Source organism: Phascolarctos cinereus, unplaced genomic scaffold (genome assembly GCF_003287225.1).
Source record: "Phascolarctos cinereus isolate Bilbo 61053 unplaced genomic scaffold, phaCin_HiC Scaffold_4;HRSCAF=312, whole genome shotgun sequence".
NCBI lineage: Eukaryota > Metazoa > Chordata > Mammalia > Diprotodontia > Phascolarctidae > Phascolarctos > Phascolarctos cinereus.
Window position 1 is genome coordinate 510,690,869 of NW_027555847.1, and position 27,279 is coordinate 510,718,147.

At 40.0% G+C, this 27,279-nt stretch overlaps 1 protein-coding gene and 1 pseudogene across 3 annotated transcripts; one reads left to right on the forward strand and one right to left on the reverse strand.

Annotated features, from left to right (window-relative positions):
* Positions 1-334: 334 nt before the first annotated feature.
* ZBTB14 (zinc finger and BTB domain containing 14) lies at positions 335-16,168 on the reverse strand. Of its 3 annotated transcripts, XM_020975004.2 has the most exons (5): positions 15,886-16,168; positions 14,738-14,834; positions 9,851-9,941; positions 9,566-9,651; positions 335-7,556 (listed from the first exon to the last, which is right to left on the reverse strand). In XM_020975004.2, exons 4-5 carry the CDS (start codon positions 9,566-9,568, stop codon positions 6,213-6,215), a joined length of 1,347 nt encoding a protein of 448 aa, XP_020830663.1. In that variant the 5' UTR covers positions 9,569-9,651; positions 9,851-9,941; positions 14,738-14,834; positions 15,886-16,168; the 3' UTR covers positions 335-6,212. The 3 variants fall into 3 exon arrangements, with proteins under 3 accessions (XP_020830663.1, XP_020830662.1, XP_020830664.1); XM_020975003.2 differs by lacking the exon at positions 9,851-9,941 and having other exon boundaries at positions 15,886-16,167; XM_020975005.2 differs by lacking the exons at positions 9,851-9,941; positions 15,886-16,168 and having other exon boundaries at positions 14,738-15,248.
* Positions 16,169-25,416: 9,248 nt separating this feature from the next.
* On the forward strand, positions 25,417-27,072 carry LOC144456706 (ribonuclease H1-like; annotated as a pseudogene).
* Positions 27,073-27,279: the final 207 nt, after the last annotated feature.

Here is a 27,279-nt window from a genome sequence, read left to right on the forward strand (position 1 = left end):
CAGACATTTCAGAATTTTAAAAACAAGAGAAGAAAAAGGATTTTCCAAAACTAACCAACAGACCTAACCCTCTTTTCCTGAAACATCTTAATTAATGAAGCTTTCATTATTTTATATTAAGAGCTCAGCCACTAAAATAAAATTGAATGATAGTACTTCATTTACTTTAAGAGAATGTTCAGAAAGGGAGCAACTCACTTGCTTTTGTCTTGTGGCACATTTCTGCTTATTATGAATTATTTAAAATGGTTCAGTATTAAACCTCTAAAGATGCTTCTGGATCTATATCAACAATCCTATGGCCCCAAGACTGTTCTTATTTACAAGTCAAATATTCACCAATAAAATCACTAACACAGAGAAGTTGTATTTATTTATAGCACCAGATTTTTTTTTTCAAATTAAGATCAAGAATTCAAAACAATGTCATTTATTGCTGTCAATGATAAGCTATTAGGGAGGAAAGGATCTAAAACTCTTTAATTCAGTACAATGCAGAATATAAACTGATCTCAGGAAAATATCAATACTTCCACCTGGATATTTTTTATCTGCAGTTCTTGGTTAAAGATAAATCATTCAACAGGGGGAATTATTAAAACAGAATCTAAAGAAAAAAATTCACACTAATCAAAAAAATTAATAGTGAAGTGTTCTAATATAATCTGATAGGGCCATTTCATACCAAATATTTTTAGAAGTTATTCATATTCCAAGGACAAAAGTAATATTGGATATTATCATTCTGACCAACACTGGACTCTTAAACAACCTATACATACAAACAAGCTTCCTTTAAGCTACACAAGCCATCACTGCAGGCTGCATCATGTAGAAGTGTTGGACTGGAATCCAGAAAAATTTTTGTCACTAGTCATGACGTTCTTTCTAAAGTCTGTTTCCTCACCTATAAAATAGGGATAATTATTATAGCTTTTGTATTTACCTCATAGGGTTACTGAGAAGATCAAACAAGGTATCTAGAAAGCACTTTATGAATTGTAAATAATTTTTAATGGGCTCATAACCAGAGAATGCTATAAAAAGCAGGAATTTAGAGGAAATCTAATCTCAAGGGCAGACTTTTAGAAAGAACCAGACTATAATAACCCAGATCCTTTCCCCTAATCACAGTCTGATACATTTAATTTCCTCTCATTGTCCGAACACACATACCTTTGGGAAGGTGAAGGAGTTACCAGCCATTCACACATTGGTGTTAACTGGTCTAATCAGATTAGACTGCTTTCCTCCTAACACTCAACTGAGATTAGCTCCAAAGAACTAATGGGAATTGTTTCAGAAAAGAGCAAGTCATTTTATACCTCAGAGTGGTGGCGAAGAACTAAAAATTGAGGGGATGCCCATCAATTGGGGAATTAGCTAAACAAGTTGTGGTATATGATTGTGATAGAATACTACCGTGCTGTAAGAAATGATGAGCTGGTTGATTTTAGAAAAACATGGAAAGACGTGCATGAAATAATGAAAAGTGAAGTGAGCAGAACCAAGAGAACATTGCATATACTAACAGCAATATTGTTCAAAGAATAATTAACAGGGTGTACTAGAAATATTCAAGTCAACTATAATGGACCTATTGAAGGATGATGCTATCTACCTCCAGAGAAAGAACTGATAAATAGAAGTGTGCATATTATGGTTTTATATCTATTTGTATGGTGGCTTTCTCTCATGTGGGGTGGGGAGGGATGGAGACAGTTTGGAATTTAAAGTGTTACCAACAAAAATTTAATTAAAAAAAATTATACCACAGAGCATTTGGAAAAACAGGACAAGGTAGAATGTGGCACTACAGTTCGAAGTTTAGGGTAGCATGAGATTAATAATAGCATAGGGATGTCATAAGGTAAGGATGTAATGGACAAATTTTTTCAACATTAAAATTTTGCTAATTGTGTTGCCCCTTACTTCTAGGATCCATAACGGGTTTGTCATCATTCTTAACACTGAATTAGCTAGATTATGAATTAGGCTTTTGTGCACTAATCATTCCTATGGAAGTTTTTTATTCCATGACCCAAACTGGCTTACACATGGATATACAGCAATACATCTGTAAACTGGGAGCTGCCTGAATTTGCACAATTAAAAAGCCAGTATGGTGATGTAGGAGCACTGAACTGAGTCAGATTTGGGCTCAAACTACTACCTAGCATCATAAGTCTGGAGCTAGAAGGCACATCTAGACCACCTAAGACCATCTGGTCCAAACTCAGTATTTTAATAAGATGAGAAAATTAAGGCCCTGTGAGGCTGACTTGCCCAAAGTTACACATGTAGTAATCATCAACAAAGTTGGGATATGAACCCAGGTCCTGTGCTAGATTCAGTGTTCTTTCTACTGAACTGAATATAAGTCTAGAACTCCTGCAGGTTTTCTTCATCTGTAAGATAAATGAGTTAGGCTAAAAGATCTCTAAACATTCCAGCTACAAATCTTATTAACCCACCCCCTACCCTTTCCTCTAACATTTCTACTTTAAAACAAATTGAGGGGAGATTTAAGTATCAGCTAGTTGTCAACCTCAGAAACCTTTATTTTATTAATATTATTAGATATTCTTACTCCTATTTACTAAAGTGACAAAATTAATCAGCAGCTAAGTAGAGTTCTTGAACTCATAAAAACACAGCAAGTCTTCACTACACAGATGAGATAACTAAGACCATGAGAGAGTAAACCATGTGCCCAAAGCCACACATTTAAGCAGAATCAAAGCAAGGATCTAGATCTCCTAAAAATCTTTTGCTCAGAAATTCCTCAAGTTCTACAGCAGACCTGCACAACCTGCAGCACGCCAAAGGATTTCCTCTACATCTTTCATGGGCTGCCCAAAATTCTTTGGCATGCTGCAAGGAACCGTAAGCAGCCCACAGGCTGTAGGTTGTGCAGGCCTGTCCTAGAAGAATGATACTTGAAGCAAAACAGTATGTCTGTACAAAAAAGACATGGGAGACATGATTTTTAAGCAATATGGAGGCAATATCTACATTTATAATGTCTAGTTTCAGCTTGAAGCTCAAGCAACCTGGATTCAAACCCTATTTAGCTACTTTTGTGACTCTGGACACGTCATTTCTGTTTCCTCTTCTACAAAAATGAAGGGGGTTGGATTACATCTCTGAGATTCATCCCAGCTCCAAATCCCAAGATACAGTGTCAGGGACAGCAGGACTAGACAGCTACGTAACTCCAACTGACTACTCACAATAAACGGGTCAGTGCACTGACACAATCTAACAATGCTGTAGCCTTATCTAGAACTGAGACAGCTTACTTGAGGAAGGAGGAGCTCAAGGAGACTAGCGCTCCTTTTACCTCCTTTCCAATCTCTCTCACCTGAGTGCCCAAGCAATAAGAGCTTTTTCAATATATAGAACTTTATAGAAATACTTATACATATATTTCACCTAATTTTTCACACAATCCTGTATGATAGGCAAGGAAGTTATTTCTTATTTTAAAATTCAGAAAACAGGTTAAAAAACATTAAATGTCTAGTGTACAGTAGTACAGCTAGAGGAAAAGCTGGTATTTGTATATAGGTCTTCTGACTTCAAATCTGGTGTTCCATTTGTTGCCTAATTCATTTTTTTCAGCCAGCCCAGATTCTGTCATAAAGCCAGAGGGAAAAACATAACTAAGTATGGTGTAGTAGGCAGTGAATAGTGCATAGGAAAAAAATGCATTTTCTTCCCGCAATATGTGGAAAGGCAAAATACATCACAATGGTAACAGAATCCAAACTGTTTCTAAAAAACTGAAAATGAAATGACAAATATCTTTTGTTAAATACAGTTAGCATGTCCTCAAATAGCTTCCTATAAAAGTTACAGCTGAGAAGTTATTTTATTTTTACCTTACTTTGGTGAAAAACATCTTAGATTAGTTGTTTGCTGCCCAATTATTCTTATAGACCATGAGAACAGCACCATGTCATGGATAGAGCATTAGGCCTAAAATCAGAAAGAACCCGGTCAAAAAGCTGCTTCACACACTGTGTGTCACCCTGGGCAAATCACGTAATCTCTAGGCAGGCCTATGTTTCCTCATCTGTAAAATGAAGGCTTGGACTCAGCAGGCTCCAGTACTTTCCCAGTTCTACATCTCTGTTGCTATGACCTCTCAGCCCGTTTCCACATCTATGAAATGGTAATAATAGCACCTACCTCACAGGATAGTTGTGAGGCACAAATGAGATAATGTATGTAAAGTGCTTTGCAAACCTAAGAGTGCCATATAAATGTTAGTTTTTATTATTAGAAGAAAATTTAGAAAATATGGTAGGGCTGTCTTTAGTAGACAATAAACATTTTTGTGTAAATAAATTCAACTACTTTAAAAACAAAATAAAATGTTTTGCCAATAAATACATCGACAATTTCCCCCTATAAAGCTCAACAAAGTTTTACAAACTGAATCTGGTTTTTTAAATCTATTCTATGACTGGTGCTATTATAAGCCGAGAAAGGAAATTATTTTAAGCTTAAAAAAAAACAGCAACACAAAATCAGGAATAAAAATTATGGTAATTTCTTTGATTTTAAAATATTCTAAAATAATTAATGTTTTATTATAGAAGATATTCCAAGCTACTGATGAATTTTAAAGAATTTTTAAAGAAGGTGGTCAAACGAATCATATACATTAAAAGTGAAACAAAGTTCATCATTAGAATCAGTTTAACAGCTACAAAAAGGCATTCTTAATTTCTAAGTAGAAATGCAAGCAATGATGAAGCAAACAGAAACAATTAGCCTGGCAGCTTTTATGTTGGTCATAAATGTTTGTTGCAGACTTAAAATGTATTCTAATCAAATGTGCAAAGAAAAGTGCAGCTCTGTCCATATTTACTTGAAATATGTAACATTGAAAATTCTATACTATTTACACAATTAAAAAGACTTTTTTATTATTAATTTACATATGCTGCAACTTTGTGGCTTCTTGACATAAATCATATCCTGCAAAGAGTTCAACAGATTGATGTAACTCTGAGTTATACAAATATATATGAAGAAGTGCATTTAGTTAACACTCTTCTTTCAAATATCAACTTAATATTAAACAGTCTTGTTCTTGAATTTTTTTTAAAATTCCATTTTGAAATCAATTGCAATTATTGAGTTTGATAAAGTTGGTAGGCAATTAAGTATGCACACAAAAAACTTGTCTCCAAGAGTCATATTCCTATCTCTAGTTGCCATAATCCATTGTAACATTCCCCTACTTTTAAAATGACTTTTTGAAACAATACTTCATATAGCAAGGGACACCTTAAAATAGGAAGGCTCTAAGTACTTGACCTCAAGATGACAAGTGCTTACTCTGGCCATACCAATAAACCAAGTGGACCATACAGCCTGCTGTACAATATAATTCAGTGTATGTAAGGAGGGGAAGAAAGTCAGATTAGGGAGGTGAGGAGCAACAAAGTGATGAAGAACCCTGGCGACAAGGCAGCCAACATGTGGATTTCACTGAATACAGAAAAAAAAACCTGATAAAATAAATAGACAAAATGTTAATATCAATTTGTACTTTCATGACTTCTAATGATACGTTTTGATTGCTCAGCTCATGGTCAATCATTCATCAAGCATTTTCTGCTTCTACATGTTCTGCACTTGGGACCATGTCTCACGTAAACTGTATACCTCTCCCCAACAGCTAGCATGGCACTCTGAACAGGGAAGGTGCTTAATAAGTGTTCCCACTGTTGTCTTTCTAAGGAATAAAAATTTGATTTGACCAGCAGTCACAAAATGTTGATTAAGAAATCAATGTACCCCATTATTCATTCTGTATAACACACTCCAAGTGCAATAGGAATACAAGAATTAAAAAGGTAGTTTTTTTTTTTACTTCTATGACTTATACAAGAATTCTCAAATTAAAACCATTTAAAAAATGAACAGCAAACTGGCAATAATACTACGATTTGCTACGTGCGACAGTAAAACCATTTGGTCAGAATTCTGAGGAAATATTTCCTTGAAAAGTTTTTAAAGCATCTAACCAAGAAGCACCGTCTTCAGTTCAATGACAACAACTCTTCACAAGTTTCCACAAAAATACAGTGACCAGTCTTAAAAAATTCATTTTTGACCAGTTTAATCTCAAAGTCTATGCAATAACTGTCTCTCGGGTATAAAGAGTGCCACTTTCCCTTGATCTCTGATTGCACCTAACTACAAGCTATGGTCTCAAGCTGTTGCTCTGCCTCAGCCGCCATAGCAGCTGCCTGCAACTGTTCAGTCTCACTCTGGATGGCACTGGTGGGGACCTGTTTCCTCTCACTGTGCATATTGTTCTCATGGCGTTTGAGGTCAGATGCCTTGGCAAACGCCTTTGTACAGGAGCTACAAACAAAAGGCTTTTCCCCTCTGTGTCTTCTTTCATGATCTTTCAGATGGGACTTGTGTTTGAAGGCTTTGTCACACATGTGACAAGCAAAAGGTCTCTCATTACTATGAACTCTTTCATGTTTTTTTAAGTCCGGGGCACGGATAAATGATTTCCCACACACTTCACAGCTATAAGGCTTATATCCAGTGTGGATTTTCAGGTGTTCTTTCAGGTGGGCCTGTGTGGTGAAGCCTTTGGTACACATTTCACAAACAAATGGCCTGTCTGCTGTATGGAGTTTTTCATGCTTTCTCAAGCGGGCTTCATCTGAAAATGTCTTTCCACATGCTTGACAGGCAATCTGTTCCCGGTGACCATAGAGTAAGTACTCAAATTTCATGTCACTGGTGGCTGTTGTCCAACCAGGGGTCTGTTCATCTTTCACTTCACTTATGCCATCATTAAATGTTAAACCTTGAGGAGTCTGGGACCCCAAGTCTTTTGATTCTGAGGTGTCCATAGATTCTACTTCCTGGCCATAGCAATTTACTTTTCGAACTTCTTCACTCCCCAACTCCTTCAAGATTGCTTCTTGAACCCTAAGTGTGGTAGTGGGTGACTTACCATCCTCCTGACTTGGGGGAGTTCCTTCCACTGTGTCATCAGAAGGACTGTCATCCTGATCTCCAATTTCTTCTACTTCATCATCCTGATTGTCAGTAGAATCTCCAATGGGGCGGTTTATTTTTAAGCAATACTTGTTTTTTGCCTGAGTGTTGTTTTCTTCAGGACTAGATACATCTCGCTTCTGAGAGCAGAGTTTATCTAAAAACCGGATACCAAGAATCTGACCCGATGACATCATCAAGTTTACGTCTTCTTTTTTCACAGAAATCTTTGCAGTATACATGTAGTTCAAAACCTCCTCAAATATGTCAGAACGAAGGAAATCTATCTCTATTACAGATGAACTATCCACCTCCAGCTTCTTGAAAAGCTTTTTGAAGTAGGTACTGCAAGCAGCAAGCACACATCTATGTGCCCTGAACTTCACGTCTTCTACCACAATAGCAATATCACAAAATTCTCCTTCCAGACGTTGTTCATTTAATGTTTTCAGAAAAAGAGTTTTATGATCATCATCATTATATTTAATGGTTTCAGACATACTGATGAAAAACTCCTACAGAAAAAAAAGAAAGCAAAGTTTAAATATTACCAGTGAATGAAACAATCCAGGACATGATATAATGAGATAAACTTAACTACAAGTATACCTTTTTTTTGTTTTTTTAAGCCTAGAAGACCTGTTACAATCAATATAAGAGTCTGTTTTGAGAGCAAAGAAAGGATAACTAAACTATTTTTTTTAATTCCAGTTTCCCATTTATTAGGAATTTGGCTAACCCTAAAATAATAAAGTATATTATAACAACAAAATCAGATGAAGAATTCTAAATTGCTGGGTAAATCTTCTATGAAGAATTTATGGGGAAAAAATTAAATTAAAAGACAAAGAGAGGTCATGAACTACAATGGTAGCAGTGCCCACATCATACCTAAGTCTTCCTGAATGCTTGTCCATAGTCCATAATCCACTATCTTTGGAGCACGTATCTTAGAGGCCAACCCAATGATTTGTCACTGAGTAGCCCACTTAGCCTACACTCTCTACTTGACCACCCTAGGGGGCAGACCAAGCTTCAGATTCCCTCAGATCATCTCACCATCTGCCAGTCTTGGAATTTGTAATCCTTCTTTCAAACCCTGCCTCTTCCCCACTTTCCTTATCCTCAGAACAAAATTCCCCTCCCTGGTGACCTCTCCCCTTTATGTATTTGTCTTATCTTATTAGAATGTAAGGGGCAGCCAAGGTGGCTCTATGGATAAAGGACTAGTCCTGGAGTCAGGAAGACCTGAGTTCAAATCCAGTCTCAGACACTTATTAGTTGTATGACCCTAGGCAAGTCACTTAACCCTGTTTGCCTCATTTTCCTCATCTGTAAAATGTGCTGAAGAAGGAAATGGCAAACTACTCCAGTATCTTTGCCAAGAAAACCCCAAATGGGGTAGCAAAGAACTGGACACAACTAAACAACAAAAATTAGAATTTAAGTTCCCTGAAGTCAGGAATTATCTCCTTTTAAAAAATATTTGTGGGGCAGCTAGGTGGCGCAGTGGAAAGAGCACTGGCCCTGGAGTCAGGAGGACCTGAGTTCAAACCTAGCCTCAGACACATAACACTTACTAGCTGTGTGACTCTGGGCAAGTCACTTTACCCCACTGCCTAGCAAAAAAGAAAAAAAAATATTTATATTGCCAGGAAGTAGTAGAGTGCTGGGCACCTAACACATTTAGTAAATGATTTTTTAATTCAATAATTTATTCACTCATTCATTAATAAGAGGATGGATCCAAGTACCTCAGCACATGGAATATTAAAATAACAGTTTCAAGAACTAAGAATAGGATCTCTGGCTTACTGAATCATCACTCTTGTTTGTATCTATAACATCACCACAGAGCCAGTGGTTGAGCAATTAATACTCAGTGATTTTAACTGGATGTTAACTAGATATTAGCTTCATCATAAAAGGAGAAAATTAACATTCAAATACACCAGAAGGCCATAATGCTAGGGTACCGGCTTCCAGACTAAAGAAAATTCTAGGATATTGCTAAAAAGTCTGGAAAGGAGTCCAAAATAACCCTGGGGCAGACTAAAGGATTGCCAGGGACTAGACGAAGGCTTGGAAGATAGATGGTACCTCTTGGGTATATGCTGAAACATCCAACATCTAGATAAATATGTGACTGAAATATAACAAATGTGCCTGACAAAAGTGAAGAATAAGTAATAGATGTTTGTCTTGGGCTTTGTAATTACTACAATACTACTTTTCTGGATGTACTCCTGGAAGCTTAAGGCTAGAATTAAAATACTCAGCATCATAACAAGGAATTTTTTACTAAGCCCCATGATTTTTACATTGTCATTTGAATTTATTCTCTTCAAAACCGTTTCATTTCCTTTTAATCCCCTCAGAATCAGTATGAGGCAATTATACTTTTCTTTAAACCAAACCAAAAGTACATCAATGCATGATCTTTATCTGAAACATGTTTTTTTTAAAGCAAACATCAAATTAATTTACTGAAATTTAACTGAAAACTATTAAATGTCATATTTACCATGAACAATTTAGGCAATTATCTTAATGATTTAAAACACCAAAATTCTTCAGATCAGAATAACTCTGATCAGTGATACTCCAAACCTGAAAGAGGAAAAAAAAAGTAGGGAATCATCAAGCTCTCAAATTCTAAACAAAGAATACTGTGATTATGTTTCTTAAGGGGAATACACACACACACACACACACACACACACACACACACACACACACACACACACATTCATAAATTTGATGGGTTTAGCCTACTAAGAAATTATTAGGGGAAGGAATGAGGTCTTACCCATGTTTAAGATAGTTTCAAAGGAAGAACAACAATGAGGAAAGAGTATGGAATCACTACAGGAGTACAGGGACTTGAAGCAACTCTGAGTCTAAATGGAAAAGGGATACAGTATTGGAGGCAGCAACAGGAAACTCAAGAATAGGTGGTAGGGAGTTCAAGTCCCACATTTAGGCAGGCAGGTACAGTGTTAGATGCTTTAGTGTTTTATCTAAAATCGGGGGTGGGGAACCTGTGACCTCTAGGTCATTAGGTGTGGCCTTTTGACTGAGTCCAAGTTTTACAGAACAAATCCTTTTATTAAGGTGATTTGTTCTGTGAAGTTTGAATTCAAAGAGCTGCACTTGAGGACCTAGAGGGCCACAAGTGGCATAAAGGGTGTAGGTTCCCCACTCCTGATCTAGATAGATAATTCAAGATTTTTTAAAATTGCATTCTAAAGATTAAAAAAAAGTACAACTATCCTATAAGCCAAATTATTTCAACCTCCAGCTAAGGCTTTAGAATTTTTAATATAATAAATATATTTCAAACTTTTTCTTCAAAAGTTTGTGTCTATGGAATGTAATAGATCCCTAGTTTATTGAAGAATTTGCTACGTTTGTTCTATCTAATAAAGCACTAACCAGACAGGGTTCAATTTCAGGGAATAAGCCTTCACTAGAAATTTTTCCATTTTCATATTCAAGTATCCTCTCTTTCATACTCTCATAATCAAAATAATGGTTTTTTTTCCTTCGCTCTTATTACCAACTTCGGATCTTCCTCCAGTTTCCTCCTGGGGGGGTGGTAGGAGGATTTAGCTATTATTTCAGTACCAAAGTGAACTTGATCTACACTGGCCATGCAGTTGTAGACCCAAGGTTGGTTTGTCTACCCTGCCTCAGGAGCAGATTCAAAGGCATCTTCCAGCTCATTTGTTTGGCTCATCCAACAACCTAAGGGCCCAGATGCAGAATCAAAGATACTCCTACTGACCAAGGCAGTAAACCCCATCCCCAAAATCCTCCATCCTGAAAAAACTCCCACTGGATTCTTCTTATATCTCTTTCTGCCCTTTGTGGCTAAACTTTAAAAGGCCATTTAGAATTTGTGCCTCTACTTTCTCTCCTCTGACTCTTCTTAAATCCCTTCCAGCTTCCAACCTCTTCACTCCACCAAAACTGCTCTCTGCAAAGTTACCAATGATCTCTTAATTTCCAATTCCAGTGGCCTTTTTTTCAATCCACTCTCCTTCACATCTACAGAACCTCTGACACTGTTGATTACCCTCTTCTCCTTGACACTCTCTTCTCTCTAGGTTTTCATGACACTGCTGTGTCCTGGCACTCTTCCTACTAATCTGATTGCTCCTCAGTCTCCTTGTTGAATTCTTATCCAGATCATGCCCTCTTCTTTTCTCTTCTCTCTTTATACTACTTCACTTGGTGACCTCATCAACTTCCATGGATTTAATGACCACCTGTAGCCTAATGATTCTCAAATCTACCTATCTTGCCCCAGTCTCTCTGCCTACCTCCAATCTCACATCACCTACAGCCTTTCAGACATCTCAAACTCAAAAATTGAAGTCCTTTTCCCTCTGAACCCTGCCCCTTTTCCACCTTCCCTATAATTGTAGGGGTAACACCATTCTCCCAGTCCTTCAGGCTCATAAACTAGGTGTCATCCTCAACTTCTCACATTTCTCACCTCCCATATCCAATTTATTGGCAAGGCCTGTGGATCCATCTCTCCTATATGCCCCTTCTCTCCTGATACTGCCACCATTCTGGTGTAAATCCTTATCACTTCCCACCTATACTATTGCAATAGCCGGCTGATGTGTCTGCCTGCCTCAAGTCTCACCCCAGTCCAGTCTATCTTCATTGAACCACAAAGAGATTTTCTAAAGCACAGTTCTGACCATGTCACATACACCCTTCCACCTCCAACTCAAACTTCAGCAGCTCTCAATCACCTCTATACATTCCTCTATTTGTTACTCAAAGCCTTTCATAACCTATCCCCCTCCTACCATTACAGTGTTCTTAAGCCTTACTCTTCAACAAGCTGGATCCAGCGACGCTGCCCTTCTGGCTATCTCAGCTCCAGACTTTTCTCTGGCTGCCCCCCCAAGACCTGAATGCTTTCCTTCTTCATCTCAGCCTCCTGCCCTCCCTGGTTTCCTTTAAGTCCTGACTAAAATACCATGTTCTACAAGAAGCTTCTAGTGCCTTCCCACTGTTAATTATTTCCTATTTATCCCATATGTAGCTTCTCTGTACATCTTTGCTTGATGTGGTGTCTCCCAGTAGACTGTAAGCTCCCTAAGGGCAGGAACTGTCTTTTTCCTCTTTCTGTATCCCCAGGGCTTACCACTGCACCTGGCATGCAGCAGAGGCTTAATAAAAGTTTGTCTGCTACAAAAATCCCACCCACATCCTTATCAGAAGAAAACGACCAAAAAATTTTCTGATTCTATGAATCCTCCTCTCATGGGACAAAAATATTCTAATCCTCACCTCAATGTGGGAACAAGATTCCTGCATTGTAGGATCCTGCATTACTACGACAGCCTTTCCTGGAGTCTGACCATAGGAAAAATGAGAGACTTGGCTTTATTTGCCACAGTAAGGAATAGTACAATGACTTTTTTGAGGTGAGGGTATTTTGCCATATCCCAACTGATATAAAAACCAGTTGATTGGAATCCCCTTGAAAGCATTACCTGTCACAGAGCAGAAGGTGTTGAATAAATGTTTGGGTGGAACTGAACCACAAACCATGTAATTCAGGTAAACTGAAATATTCCCAGTGACATAACCTCTACTATTAGCAAGTAGGAAAGGGCCCAAGTCTACTTTAGGCAAAAACATGAAATACTTAAATTTATCTCACCCGTTTCATCCTCACCAATTTGAATAACCTCTTCCCAGATGAAAAGATATGATCTAATTACCTATACCTCAAGCTTTCCCAGCTTTGAAAAGCCTATGATTCTAAAATCAATGGAAATTGCATTTTTAGTCTCATTTCCAAAGAAGAAATGTCCCTTTAAAGCAAGAGTTCTTAGGCCTGGGATCTATGAATATGAATTAAAAAAAAAAACCCTTGATACCCACATTTCAATATAATTGGTGTCATTTGTAATCCTCTGTATTTAAAAATGTTCTTCTAAGAAGAGATCCTTAGGCTTCACTAGATTGGTGAAGGAGTTCACAACACAGAAAAAGTTAAGAATACCTGCTTTAAAGGAATTTGAGGCCACTGAAAGCTGGCAAAAAAAAGGGGGGGTGATGTTAAATATCATTCTTTCTGAAACTACTTTCAGCTTAAAATCCCATGACAAGTCAGTACCCCTGGACTGTTTGTCCTTGATCAGTCCTCATTATCAATGTCTGACAAACCAGACGGCAGATGGGCTTTCCAGAAATATGAAAGCACAGGTACTATCTTTTAAAGTGGAGCAGAAACAATGAGGGCCAGAGCAGCTAATAATTCTAATACAGGCAAGAGGACATAGCTGAGTTTGTCCTCTTTTTATTCTGCTAATTTTTGCAGTGTCTGTGGACTGTGAGATGGGATGCCTTTTTTCTAATCTAAGCTCTGTCACTAACTTTCTGCATGATTTTATTCCCCCTCTCTATAACTGTTTCTTTACTTGTCAGAGAGTATGGGGTGGATCAAATGGACTCTAAGACCACTTCTAACTCTGAGACTAGGGTTTGACAAAATAATATCTAGGTTTCCTTCCAACTCCACATTGTATAGCTAGTCAAATTCTGGGAAATTCATAAAGAATGTGTAATTACTCAGTATTGTCAAGTGGAAAGTACAATGGCTCTGGAATCAGAGAATGTGGTTCTACACCCTACCTCTAACATCATCTGAGTAAGCTGGGGCAGGTTAATCTCCCTGGGCCTCACCAGTACAATAAAGCAGCTGGACTAGACACAAAATAGCTTCTAAGGTCCCTTCCAGCTCCAGCTCTCATTCAATGCCTGGCTCCATGACTTTGAACAAGTCATTTAAATACTCTGAGGCTCAGTTTCCTCATCTGTAAAGAAGATTGGAGAAGACTGGACTCAATAACCCCTAAGGTCCCTTCCAACTCTAAATCTATAATCCTCTGAACTAACATCCCTTAGTTATTTGCAGATATGGCTGGGTATAGGTGAGAGGTGACATGGCCTTGCACAAAGAGCGGGCCTTGGAGTTAGGGAGTTCAAATGTCACCTGTAACATAAACTGGATTTGGGAGACCAAGAACAAGGCCCTTTCCTAGCTCTAAGATGGAAAGTGCAGCTCTTCATGGATAAAGGAAATTCTCCACTCTGAGCACTCGACACAAATGAAATCTAAGTGTGGTTTTAGAAAATGGCTATAGAGATTGAACTGTTGTTTCTTATTGATAAAATCTGCAAATTAATCATTGGTGTCCTAATAAAAGGTCTAAATCCAATGAGCAGGCAATACATGTTGGTGGAAAGAAAACAGGACCTCAGTTCGAATCCCATTTCTGACACTACAGGCGTGACATAAGTCACTTAATTTCCTTTTCATCTATATAATGAGACTAGATGCCCTATAAGGCCCTTCCAGTTTCTCTATGATCCCAAGATTTGCACACTTCTAAAAGCTGTACCAGCCAGTGTGTAACAACAGCAGGTGGGCACTGATCATCCACTCCAAAACAGGAGTGGACAGGAGCCTGGGCAGAGGATGCTGCAGAGATGTTTGGGGAGAAAAAATGTTTGGTGATTCCAATTCCTCACTAGTAATGAGAGCTAGCAAGTTCAGACCTTCTCTCACTACAGTTCTTAGCTGAGCTCATTTTGAACTTCCCAACTGTAGTTACAGTTACCTACTGAGGGGAGGGGAAACCAGGGCAATATCTCAACTTACAGAAAGCAAGAGGCTCCAGCAGGGTCCTTGGCCCCAGGGGGGAAGTTCTTCTGTTTCGCTGACCACTCCCCACACTGTCACCCTACAGCAGTGAGACCTGAAAGTAGGAAGGATGTGCTCAAGAGGCCTCAAAAACTAACCAAGGTTTGGGTGTAAACTTTTCCCCTTCTAGACCCAGTAACAGAGACAGGGCACAGCTGAAAAAGGCCGTTTACATTTGTTTTGAAACAGAAGCCTTTTCCGGCTCACGGAAAACCGTATATCGAGTTCATAACTTCCGCTAAAACATGTGGCAGAAAGTTGATATTTGGGGGGGGGGCGTCTTTTCGCACCGCCAAGGTCATTGCATAAGAGCAAAAGAAAACGAATGCACGGTGCACCGCGAGGCTGGCAGCAGAGCATCCAGCCCGGCTGAGGTGCACACAGAGCAGCCGCGGTGGCGGCGGCAGCGGCAGCGGCAGCCAGTGGCGCGCGGGGCCGCCTGCCCGCGAGCCCAGCCGAGAGCTCGCGCCCCGCGCACTCCCCGTCCGGCTCGCGCCGGGTCCCCCCTCCCCCTCCGCGACCGGGAAGGGGAGGGGGGGGTCGAGGAGCGGGGAGCGGCCTCGCGCGCGGCTGGGGAAACAGGCACCCGCCCGCCCGCCTCCGAGCACAGCTCCCTCCGCCGCGGGGGAGGGGCGATCTGCCCGGCTCGGCCATTCCCGTGCCCAACTCAGCCTCCCCCAGCCCGGGCGCTGCACAGCCTCAAACAAACGAGAGCGGGGACCGTAAGACCGGGGCGGTGGCGAGATCGGGGCCACCAGTGTGCAGGCCTGTCAGCCTGTGCTTCCTGCCCCGATGCACTGCGGCGGTGCGAGCCGCGGCGGCGGCGGAACTCTCCCCGAGCATAGACTGGAGAGAGAGAGAGAGCGCGCCGCCGCCGCCGCCGCCGCCGCCCCGCTGCAGCCCCGCGAGAGCCGCGCCCGGCCTCACCCGGGCCCGGCCCCGGAGCCGCGAGCCGCTTGCACATCCCGGGGCGGGCACGCGCTTCAGCCGGGCCGCCCCCGCCGAGGCGCTGCACTCGCCCGCCCGCCGCCCGGCCCCCCATCCGCGTCCCCGCTGCTCTTCCCGCACCCCTCAGTCCCAGGCCCCGCCGCCCAGACCGCGCTTACCTGCAGCCCAGCACCGCCACGGACCCTTGCCCGTACTCCCTACACACACAGGCCTGGGTGCGGAGAGGTGGGCTCAGGGCTATTGGGGTGGCTGGATGGGCAGTGTTTTTTTGGGGGGGGATTAGCGTGTGTTTTTGGAGTTGGGGGAGGGTACGGGGTGGGGGGGAGGGGGAAACTGTGCACGTCCGTGGCGATAGCTGTCCTCCTATTCCTGCACGAGCACAGAATGCCGAGCTGGCCGTGAACACCCCTACCACCATCCCCCCATTCACCTCCCCCCCCACCTCCCGTGCATGCGCGGTGCGGGCTGGGAGAGGGCGCGCCGCCGCTTTGCGCAGGCACGTAAACCTAAGGAGCTGTTAGCGTTCGGTCGCTAAAGGGTTAAAACCAGGAACTATACAGCGTTTATTAGACCCCCTCCACTTCCTAGGGCCTGGCCTGCGCACGCGCACGCACGCGCGCCGCTACCTTAGCGGCGCGCCGCGCGCGGGAGAAGGGGGGGTGGGGATAAGCCGGAAAAGCTGGGGGGCGGGGCCCGCGAACGAGGAAGGCGCACGGGTATGGGGAGAGAGAGAGGGCTGTTGCTTCCCTTTCCCAGCTAACTGCGCTGGCGGCCATGCGCTCTCTGGTCTCGCGCCGGGCTCCGCTTATCTGCTCAGGCCGCGGATTCGCGCGCCCGGTCCCCGGTGAAGCGTCGGCGACGTGAGAGAGCAGCTGGCCTCGTGCGTGTGCGTGTGCGAGGAACCCGCTCCCCGTGCACGCGGGAGGGAGTTCGAGCCCCAGGGGCGCGCGCGCGGTCTGGGGCGCGGGTCTGCGGCTTTAGCCTTTCGGTACCAAAAGCTCGCGTTCCTGCCCGCCCAGAAGGAAGGGTTTTCGCGCCTGTCGCGGTGTCTCCTTCCTCCTTTGAAGGAGGGGACACGACACTTTTGGTAACCTGTAACCAACTTGCATCATTTTTTTTAACCTAGTCTGCCATGCGTTTACATGTAACATTTGCCCAAAACATAAGCATGTTCAATTAACATTCCCTGGGGGCCCGAAATCCCAATCAGGCATCAGCAGTTCTCGGGGCTAGCATTCAGCATCACCGAGAAAGGGGTGGGGGTCGAAGGCGTCGTCATTCCAGGGGTAGCAAGGGGGAGGTGGGATTCTGCTGCAGGTGTGTATTCTGTACACTCTTCTCCATCCATCCCCCGCCCCACTCCCAGGGTCACCATCGGTTCTCTAGAAAATCGGCAAGGCAAGAAAAACGAATTTAGCTTCCAAAACCAGCGAATAGGAAAGGCTTTTCCTGTTAAATGTTGCTGTTACAGTATCTCCCTTTCCCCACAAAGTAGTGCTTCCAAAATGTCCTCTCTATGTCTTTCGAGTGCTGTATGGAGTCATTCTCCCTTTAGGAACTGTCACTGTCACGAAAATACCTTCCAAACTCTCAAGAATCTTGGGAAAGGCTTCAGAGATTATCAGTCCAACCCATACTTAGTATAAAATATTTGTAAAGCACTTATTGTGTGCCATTATTATATTATTTGATCTTCAAAATAGCTCTGGGAAGCAGGTGTTGTTATTATCCCCATTTTACAGATAAGGGAACTGAGGCAAACTGGGATTAAGTGACCTGCTCAGGGTCACACAGCTAGTAAGTATCAGGCTAGAGTTGAACTCTGGGTCTTCCTGATTCCAGGGCCTGAACTTTGTACCCTTGCCCATTTAGCTGATCACCTTTGAAGGCTTTGGGGAATTAATTTATAAGGCCTCCACTTGGATTCTAACCACAAGAGGCAGCTTTTCTTGAATATAAAGTATATCCTTTTTCGTAGAGCCATCCTTTACTTCTCTGCAATTTCCAGCATTGTTCCTAGCTGTCCACTTGGGCTATGTAGAAGTATAATCCTGTTTCTATGTGACATATATATATATATACACATATACATATATATGACAATATATATACATAAAGTTTACTTTACTCCCTTCTTCTTTTCCAGACTAAACACCCTCTGTTCTTAAGAACAATTACGGAATTGAATAGTCTGAAGTCTCCTCACATTCTTGGTCATTCTCCTCAAGACAAAGCAAACTTCTCAATATCTTTCCTAAAATGTGACCCCCTGGACTCAACACAAAATTCCTAATGTTGCCTTGCTAGGGCAGAGCTGTGATACTGTCACTATTATCATTCTGGCTACTCTTAGTTGAGTCCAAAATAAAAAGCCTGGGCAAAATCAGATTGTCTTTCCTGACACAAGAAATGACTGGAAAATACTCCTGGAACATTTTTTTTTAAAAGAATAATTGTTACGGATTGTTTCTGTTGCTGTCCCTTCTACCTACTAATTCTAATGCTATATGAGATCTCTTACCTAAATTATAGGAAGTATATATGAACAGTACAATAGCAAAGTCTTATTTTCTTAGCTGTGTTCCAGATATGGAGGTGAGAGGACAGGTGGTTTTTTGTGTAAGTATGCTTTGGACAAAAATTCATGTACCACTTATTAGAAACATTAATTCTACAAAAATCCCTTTGGATGCAATTAAAGTGGTCAGAGGAAATCTTTTCATTGGCTCTTTATATGTCTAGAGCTATCTCTAGACATATGTGCCTAAAAATTAAAAAAAAAATACAATTATGGTAACCTATGGTTACCAAACCTTGAAAACTTTGGTTAATGAATTGATGTCTCTACTACTCCTTTCCCACCTCCCTACATCGTATAAATTTATAGGATCATAGAATTAGAGCTAGAATTCAAGGCTATCCATCGCCCTGATTTTACAGGAGCAAACTAAGGACCCGGGAGGTTAATTGACTTGCCCAAGGTCATACAGATAGTCGATGACTAAAGCAGGATTTTAACCAGGCCCTCTTGATTCCAAAGTCTCTTTCCACTGTACCTTGCTTCCTCTCCCATTCATTCAATAAATAAGTGCCTACCATGTTCAAGCTAGTCTCTAATAGATGCCTACATAATGGTAGTCATTCTACAAAATATAGTAACTAACTTAATGAGGAATTAGGGACAGGGACTGAAACTGATTTTTGGAATCAGGAACCCCTGGGTAATGAAACTCATTATGTCTAGAACTTGAAGTCTTACCTAGTATATAGAAGCTTTGTCAGAGGCTACACATGAACTCATGTCTTCCTGGCTTTGAGGCCTGATCTCTATGTACTACACCATTGCTGTGTATCTCAATAAAGCTAGGCTTGATTCAGATAAGTATTAGTCAAAGCTCATCTTATCTCTCATAATCTTCCCACAGACTTTAACATGCTTTGAAAAAAAAATCTACAGGGCCCATTAATCTCCTCTGTTTTGACATCTCAGGTTTAGTAGAATCAATTATATCATTTAGTTCTCTTCCCTAATCCTGAAAATTATAATTTTCTCCCTGATTCCCACGAATACACACACACGCACACACACACGCACACACACACACACACACACACACACACACACACTCTTAACTGTTATTATATAGATCTTTAGTGATCCTTATTTTGTAGACTTCTAATAACCCCTCATTTTATAGATATGGAAACTGAGGCTTTGGGGATTTCTTTTCCTTTTTTTTTTTTACCATCTCTGATGTATGAGAATCTATTTTGTTTTAAAGACTTTTAGAGAAGGGTCTTCATATTTAACACCTTGATTTATTTTTAATTACATTCTTCTACGATTTTGCCATAGATTTGTCCCTCTTTCTCAACGCTAACAGCTACTTTATCCCTTTTAACTTTTTTTTCCTGAATAGATATTTGTGCTGGTGTACTTTTTTCCTCTGTAAAACTATTCTGAATTTTGAGATTATTCTGAATTTCAGTTATTACGTTTTCTCTGTTACATACATAACAAGGCTAAATTACTTGAGGAGAACAAACCAGATTCTACCAATGATCTCTTTTTAGAAGTGCATTTAATCTTTTTAAGCCACTTTTTGAATAAATAATGCAGAATACTTCTCAAGGGTCTATAGACAGAAACTAATATTTTGGATTCTCTAGACTTTTCCTTTTCTAGTGTATGAAATAGTTCTCCAATTAACTTTGTTGATTGTTGTATGGTGCTATCTAATTCCCAGGTTCTATCTAGTCTTCAAGCTGATTAACTTTCTTATGTTCTGTAATTACAAAATGTACTCCCCCAGTTGTCTTTTGGAAATGCATGACTGGAAATTTCACCTTACCTTCTGCAGACTGGCTCGTGATAAGTAAATGTCAGGCATAACAATACACTATTGGCTGAAATGATATGTGGTACAATTGCCATCAGTTTGGAATTATGCAAGAAAAATGACTAAAATTGTTCATACTCTTTGACTTAGCAATCCCATTTTAGATAGATGCTCCAAAAGAAATGAACTACAGAAACAAGGAAACTATATACCAAAATATGTTCATACTAACATTCTTTGTGAAAGAAAAGAACTGGAAAAGGTGGGTGGTCATTTGGGGGAATAGCTGAAAAACATGTGCTGTATGTATATAAAGAATATTATTGTGCAACATAAAATTTGAGTATGAGGAATCCAGAAAAACATAGGACAGGTTACATGACCAAGTACAGAGAAAAATAAGTAGGCACAAAAGAAAAATACATATACTGACCATAATAATCATGTATCTAATGAATATGATATATAATGACCATAATAAAAAACTGTAATAGATCACTAAAAGGGAATCAAACTGAATAAGTGAAAAATAATTAAGGTACCAAGCAAAAGAAATTAAATACACCCTCCTCCTCATAGTCAAAAGGTAGGAAATTCCAAGGGCAGATCACTGTATATGTTATCAGGAATTTTCATTGTATTGGGCATTTTTGCTGAATTTTTCTTTCTTTTAAGGGAGGATTAAATGGCTGTTGTTTGCAGAAATTACTATGGTGTCAAAACCAAAGGTATCAAAAAAACTTATTTTTTAAGGAAATATATATATGTAGATAGATAGATAGATAGATAGATAGATAGATAGATAGATAGATAGATAGATAGATAGATGTACACACACACACATACATGTACATACACATCTATATCTATGTATTTTTTTCCTATGCCTTTGCTCCTGGAATAAGTTTGGAGGGCTCACCTCAGGTACAGCTGCTGGTGGGAAGGAAGTCTGCCTCACTTGACACTGTGATGTTTCTATCCTAACCAGAGGACTGGCCAAGCTGAGGAGAATAGGTGGGAAAAGAAGAGGAAGAGGGAAGGAACAAAGATACAGCAACTAGGGAAGAAACAATTCCTGGAATATGCACCATAAAGTTTCTAAGCTTCTGAAGTTCTCCTCTTAGGACAGACTGCCAGGAACTTCCAAGGGGAAGAACATAATTTTAGTATGATGGGGTTAGCACCCTCTAAATTTCTCATTGAAGGACAAAGCTTTGGGGTCCCATCCCTATGGATCTATACGATATGCTGCTGGTTTCATGAGAATCTATATGAGAGGAAGTGGATGAATTAGCATAAATCTATTATCATGAATGGGAAAACTAATCAGAATACTAGACCTACTGATGGTGACTAAGTGATATCTTCATTAGAGTCAGAATTTTATTTATCTATTTTTACAAAAGAGCAGCTTTCCAGCCTAAACAAATGCCTGCAATTCATCACCTTTCTCACAAGGCTCACAGCAACTCCAGAGCTACTGTGTTTTCAATAACTGCTAACAAATTTTTAAATATTCCACATTTATTCAGCTCATGACTCAGTTTATCAGAAGGGCATGGCACAGTGCACAGTGTTGAAATTTGTGTTTGAATCCAAGCTCAGACATTTTCTAGTGCTGTGAATCAAGTCATTTAACTTCTAAGACTGATTTTCTCCATCAGTAAAATGTGGCTAATAGGACTTACTACCCTGAGATATTGTGAGGATCAAATGAGATAACTTATTTAAAGTGTTTCATAAACTTTAAAGTACTATATAAATATAAGCTATCACGATTAATCACTACTAATCACTCTTAGGTCAGATTCAGACTGCTACCCTTAGTTTGCCTATTCTTCAAGCTCAAGCAAGCCCTGTCTCCTCCATGGAAGCCTTTCCTGATGATTGTGGTCCACATTTCTTTCTTTTCTAATTCCTTTGTACATTTCTGTCCTGATTAATCTGTATATTACTACATGCAATTCTTGTCTCAAATTATCTGACTAATAAATGAATACATGAAACAATGTCTTTTCTGCATCCCATTTATCTCCTTCCCCAAATAAATTTCAATAAAAGCCAGAATCTATGCCTGTGCTTTATGAGCAAAGCAGAATCACAGTAGTACAAAGGAAATGTGAGATGCAGAAAACTGGAGTCATCTCCATCCCAAATGGACAAATGGACTAGTGCTCAACCTGTAATAGAGACTTCCTAGCTGGTATTGGACTGATCAGCCACAGTTGAATATACTGTACCTTGACCCCCAGCATCGTGATGTCATTGGTCTTCTTCCAGTACTACGGATGAACAACTCAATAGACCTACATAATGCTAGGTAGTAAGTATTAAACAAATACTTGACCGATTATAAATCTATGATATTATGAGTACTGTTAGGGCCCTCTGACAGCTCCCAATGATGCTAATGGCACCCATTTCTCTCCCTAAGCTCATGCTTTCCACTCCTGGCCTGTACACTTGCTTTGTTACTGTTTGTTACTGTACACAGATCTTGGTCATCTCATATACCATTTCCTCTTCCTAGAATGTCCTTTACCCACTCTCTTTTCCTTCAAAAACCCTACCTCAAATTCACCTCTTCTGTGAAGCCTTCCTAGTTAATGTTAACTGGTTAGAGTCACTTCTTTCTTATTTTGTGTGTATGTGTCTCTATGTATATATATATACACACACATATGTATATATGCATATATATGTGTGTACACACACACACACACACACACAAAACACCAGTCCCTCAAGGATGGTCTGTATCACCAAGTGCCTATTGGACATTTCTAATTGGATGTACCTTAGGCATCTCAAACTCAGTATGTCTAAAACAGAATTCATCTGTCCTCCCAATAGAGGTGGCTGTATTCCAAATTTTCTGGTTTCTGTTGAGGGCACCATCATCCTCCCAGTGTCCCAGGTTCAAATACTCAGACATCCTCAACTTTTCACTCTTTCTTAACCCCTATGATCAGATGCTAAATCAACATGCATTTAGTAACTGCTTACTATGTGCCAGACACTGGGCTAAGCACAAGTGATACAACAAAAGGTATAAACAGTTCTTACCCTCAAGGAGCTTAAATTACAATGAGGGAGACAATATGTAAATAACCAAGTATATTCAAGTAGATGGAAAGTAATATCAATTGTGAAGTTAATAGTAGTTGGGAGGAGCTGGGGAAGCCTCTAGCAGGAGGAGTTTGAACTAAATGTAGAAAGGGAAAACTTTTGGGCAACTAAGAGGCAGAGATTATCCAGGCTTGGGGGCTAGCCAGTGCAAACACACAGAAATGGGAGATATGAATGTCGAGTTTGAGGAATAGTAAGTAGTCCAGTGTAATTGCATCATTAAGTTAAGGAGTATAAGAAGACAGAAAAGGTATAAAGGGGCTAGGATTCCACTTTCTTTCATATGCAACCCTCCCCACCCCCATCCAATTCTATTTGTGTGTTAGAGTCTTCTTGACTTCCAGTCTAGCTCTACTCACTAGTATGGAATCAGGCATTCATTACCTCTCACCCAGACTGTTGCAATAATCTCCTAATTGGCTGTCTGCCTCAAGTCTTTCCCCTCTCCAGCCCATTAACAACAACAACAACAAAATGTTATTGGTTTCTTTTATTTTTACATCACTTCAATTTCTCCTAGTATCCCTCTCCCTTACCTTCTCCCTATAGCTATCCAGTATAACAATTTTTTTCTTAGGAAAAAAAAGGAAGAGGAAAAAATCAGCAAATCCAATCAATATATTTTTTAAAAGTCTGAAAACACATGGAATATTAAGGAGTGAGGGAGTAGGAGAGGTCCACTGAGGTGGACCATGCTTATTTGGATCATGCTTATTTTTTGTAATTCTGTAACATTCACTTTTCATTGTTTTGTGTTTGTTCTTTTTCATTTATATTGTTATAGCCATTATGTACATTGTTTTTGGTGGCTGAGCTTACTTTACTCTCATCAAGTTGTCCCAATAAGTTCTTCAGGCAGTTGCCAGAATGATTTTCATATAGCATAAGTCTAACCATGCCTTCGGCAAATTTGTGGCTCCGCGTTATTTTTACAGTCAATTAAAAAACTTTCTTTTTGGTATTTAAAATTCTTTACAACCTGGTTCCTCCCTGGTGGGGCGGGGGGGGGAGTGGGGGAAGTGATGAAGTATATTGAAAATGTGGAGAACTTGCTGACCAGGCTAAGAACGTTACTTTACAGACAGTGGAGGTCCCACTGAAAGCTTTTGAGCAGGAAAGTGACCTGATAGAGCTGTACATTAGGAAAGTTCCTTGAATATAATCACTGTCCATGCTGTCTCTCAGAGGAGACCCAGGGAAACCAGGTTGCAAAATGAATCATCTTTCCATTGACGGACTTATGTAAATAATTAGTATGGCTCTCTGAAAAATACCCAGAAAAAGTGTAATCTTCATTTCTCTTGTCATCTCCTTGTTTTCACTATCTTTTGAGATAGCTCATAAACTCCTAGTTTAGAAGCTAAGTGGTATCACAGATAAGAGCTCTAGACTTGGAAATGGGAAGACTTCAAATCTGACCTCATACATTTACTGGCTGTGTGGTCCTGGGCAAGTCACTTAACCTCTCAGACTGTTTCCTCACCTGTAAAATGGGGATAATAATAGCCCCTTGGTTGTTGTAAGCTTCAAATGAAATAACACGTGTGAAGAAGCACTTTGCAAACTTTAAAGCAACTATATAAATCCTAGCTAGTGGAAGGTGTAGTAGAGTTTTTTATTCTGAGCAGCAATAAATCTATACCTTGCCCTGCCTAGACAAAATGAGTGACTTTGTCTATTACTTCATATCCAATAGCAAGTCTAAGTTTGCAAAGCACAACTTCTTGCCAAACAGACCCAGAAAATCTTGGATAACTAAAAACTGATGAAATTCTGGAAGGCACCAGAACATGAAGGCGTATTTAGAAAGTGTTCATAGAAATCTCCAAAGCTTACAAAAATATTTCATTTACATGCACTACCAACTTGGTCCCATTTTTCAACACTGGTAACTCAGGCCCTAGGCAACTCAGAGGGTTTCTTCATCTGTAAAAGAGGAAAATACCTGTAATGCCTTACAAAGTGGCTAAATGATAGCAGATACATTAAGTTCTTTTCAGACTTTAGAATGCTATATAACCAGTTATCATTATTATTCCTAAAGTGTGGCATTTAGATGGACTGTTCACAATAATCTAGATCTGAGACAATCAGAGTAGCATACAATGAGACTATCGCCTTGCTGTCAAGTTCAGCTACATATCTTAACCACAAACAAACTCTAATCCAACTGGCTGCATTACCAATAAGAGTCTTTTTAGACAATTTCTGAAGGTCTGACTTACTTTATTTTTTCACCGAGCCTTTGGAAAGACTGGGGATGAGTTGGAAACAAGTCCAAGGAGCTATGACTACGGTTGGCAGACTAGAGGCTCCGAAAGTTGCTACGGGCGACCACACCAGGGATCACACCCTAACATTGTGTATGTCAAGGATGCCTGCAAAAATAATGGAAGACAAGGGGCACAAGGAAGTATTGGCGTCTTCTGGGGGACCACACCATGATCTAACCATAAGTGGTACACATTCTGGATGACAGACAAACCAAAGAGCATCATTAGAAGTAGCTGCCAAAGGGATTGAGCAAGCAAAGGCCCAAAATAAGGACAGACTTACTGTGTGCACAACTAACCAACTTATCACCAAAGGTATGAATGAATTGATTGGCAACTGGAAAGAAAATGTCTGGAAAACAAGTAAAAATAAAGATGTTTTCCACAGAGACCAATTCACTAAGCTGGATAATATGACTTGGGACATGGATGTTGAGTGGAAGTATATACCTGCTCAGTCAAAAGTTGAAGGCAGTGCTGAAGCTCAAAGATTAGCCAGAGAAGCAACTAGAAAGAAGTGCAAAGACTCAACTCAATACTTGGAGATGATGTTAAACCTGCAATATAATGTCCAAATTATTTTCTCTTTACCCTTCTCCCACCCCTCTCCCCCTTGTGTTTGAGCTATCTTCCATGGCTCTCTTTGGTAATTTTTTTCTTCAGATCCTTTCTCAATTTTTCCATGTGCTATTTTTTCTTCAATACTATAAACAAAAAAAAATACTATATACTATACTATAAACAACTATAGAAATTGTTCACATGTGTTAACAATAAGAGAAAGGCAGATATCCTCATCTCTGTCATATCCAACTGAACTCTGACTTGCTCAACTTTTGCTCCAGATCACCTAGAAACCAATCCAGACTTCTTGACTTCTCACATGACTTGGAGTAATAGGAGTCACCAACTTTTCCTTCAGGTAAAATGAACTGGGAAACAAACCTTGCCATCTGTGCTTTCTAAGGACTTACTGACTCTACCATTTGCCCTGCTTGTATGCCCTACAGTATCCTGATATCATCTGACCTTCTGACAATCCAAAGATGCCTATCTGGGCCATGTAATCTGCCCCTCTGGTGTGCATCCTTATGACTTTTAGGACTTAGAACTTTTAAAAGTCTTTTTATTTACTCAGCAACTGAGCTCTCTAATATGTTTTCTTCCCCTCCCCACCCACCCAAGTGTGAACTTGACCATAGACTGTCTTTCTGTAGTTGTCATCCATCCCCAGTACTGAGCATAGCACTTGGAACTTAGTAGGAATAGGAATTCAATAAATGTTTTTTCATTAATTCATAATGTCTGGTTTGTGGCTCCCCTGACCCTTCTGATTAGTTCCATTTTTACTTTACAAAATGAACGCTCCTTTTTCCATTTAAGAAAAATCTTAAGTATGTGACAAAGGTAGGAACAACAACAAGGAGGGATTTGGGAAGAGGCCCAAAATGGATGTTCAGTGATATTCTCATCAATAATGATGTTGAATGTTTCACATTTAAAATTTATTATTTTTTCATAAAATATGCTTTTTTGCTTTTGCAATTCTGGATATTGGTTGCTCTTAGAAGTTTGTAGAAGTTTCTTATAGATGCTGTATGTCAAAGGCAAATAAATAAATTGTTCTTGTTTTTTTTTTTAAAAAAAAAAGAGTCATTCTAACTGGGAGATTCAGTCATTCATTGAATTTTGGAATTGTGAGGGATCATAGAGTTCATCTCTTACCTCCTCTAAGACCTTCATTTCACATAAGATATATGGCTTGTTTTCTTGAGAAAAAATGTTCTCTAGATCCAAAATTTCATTATTT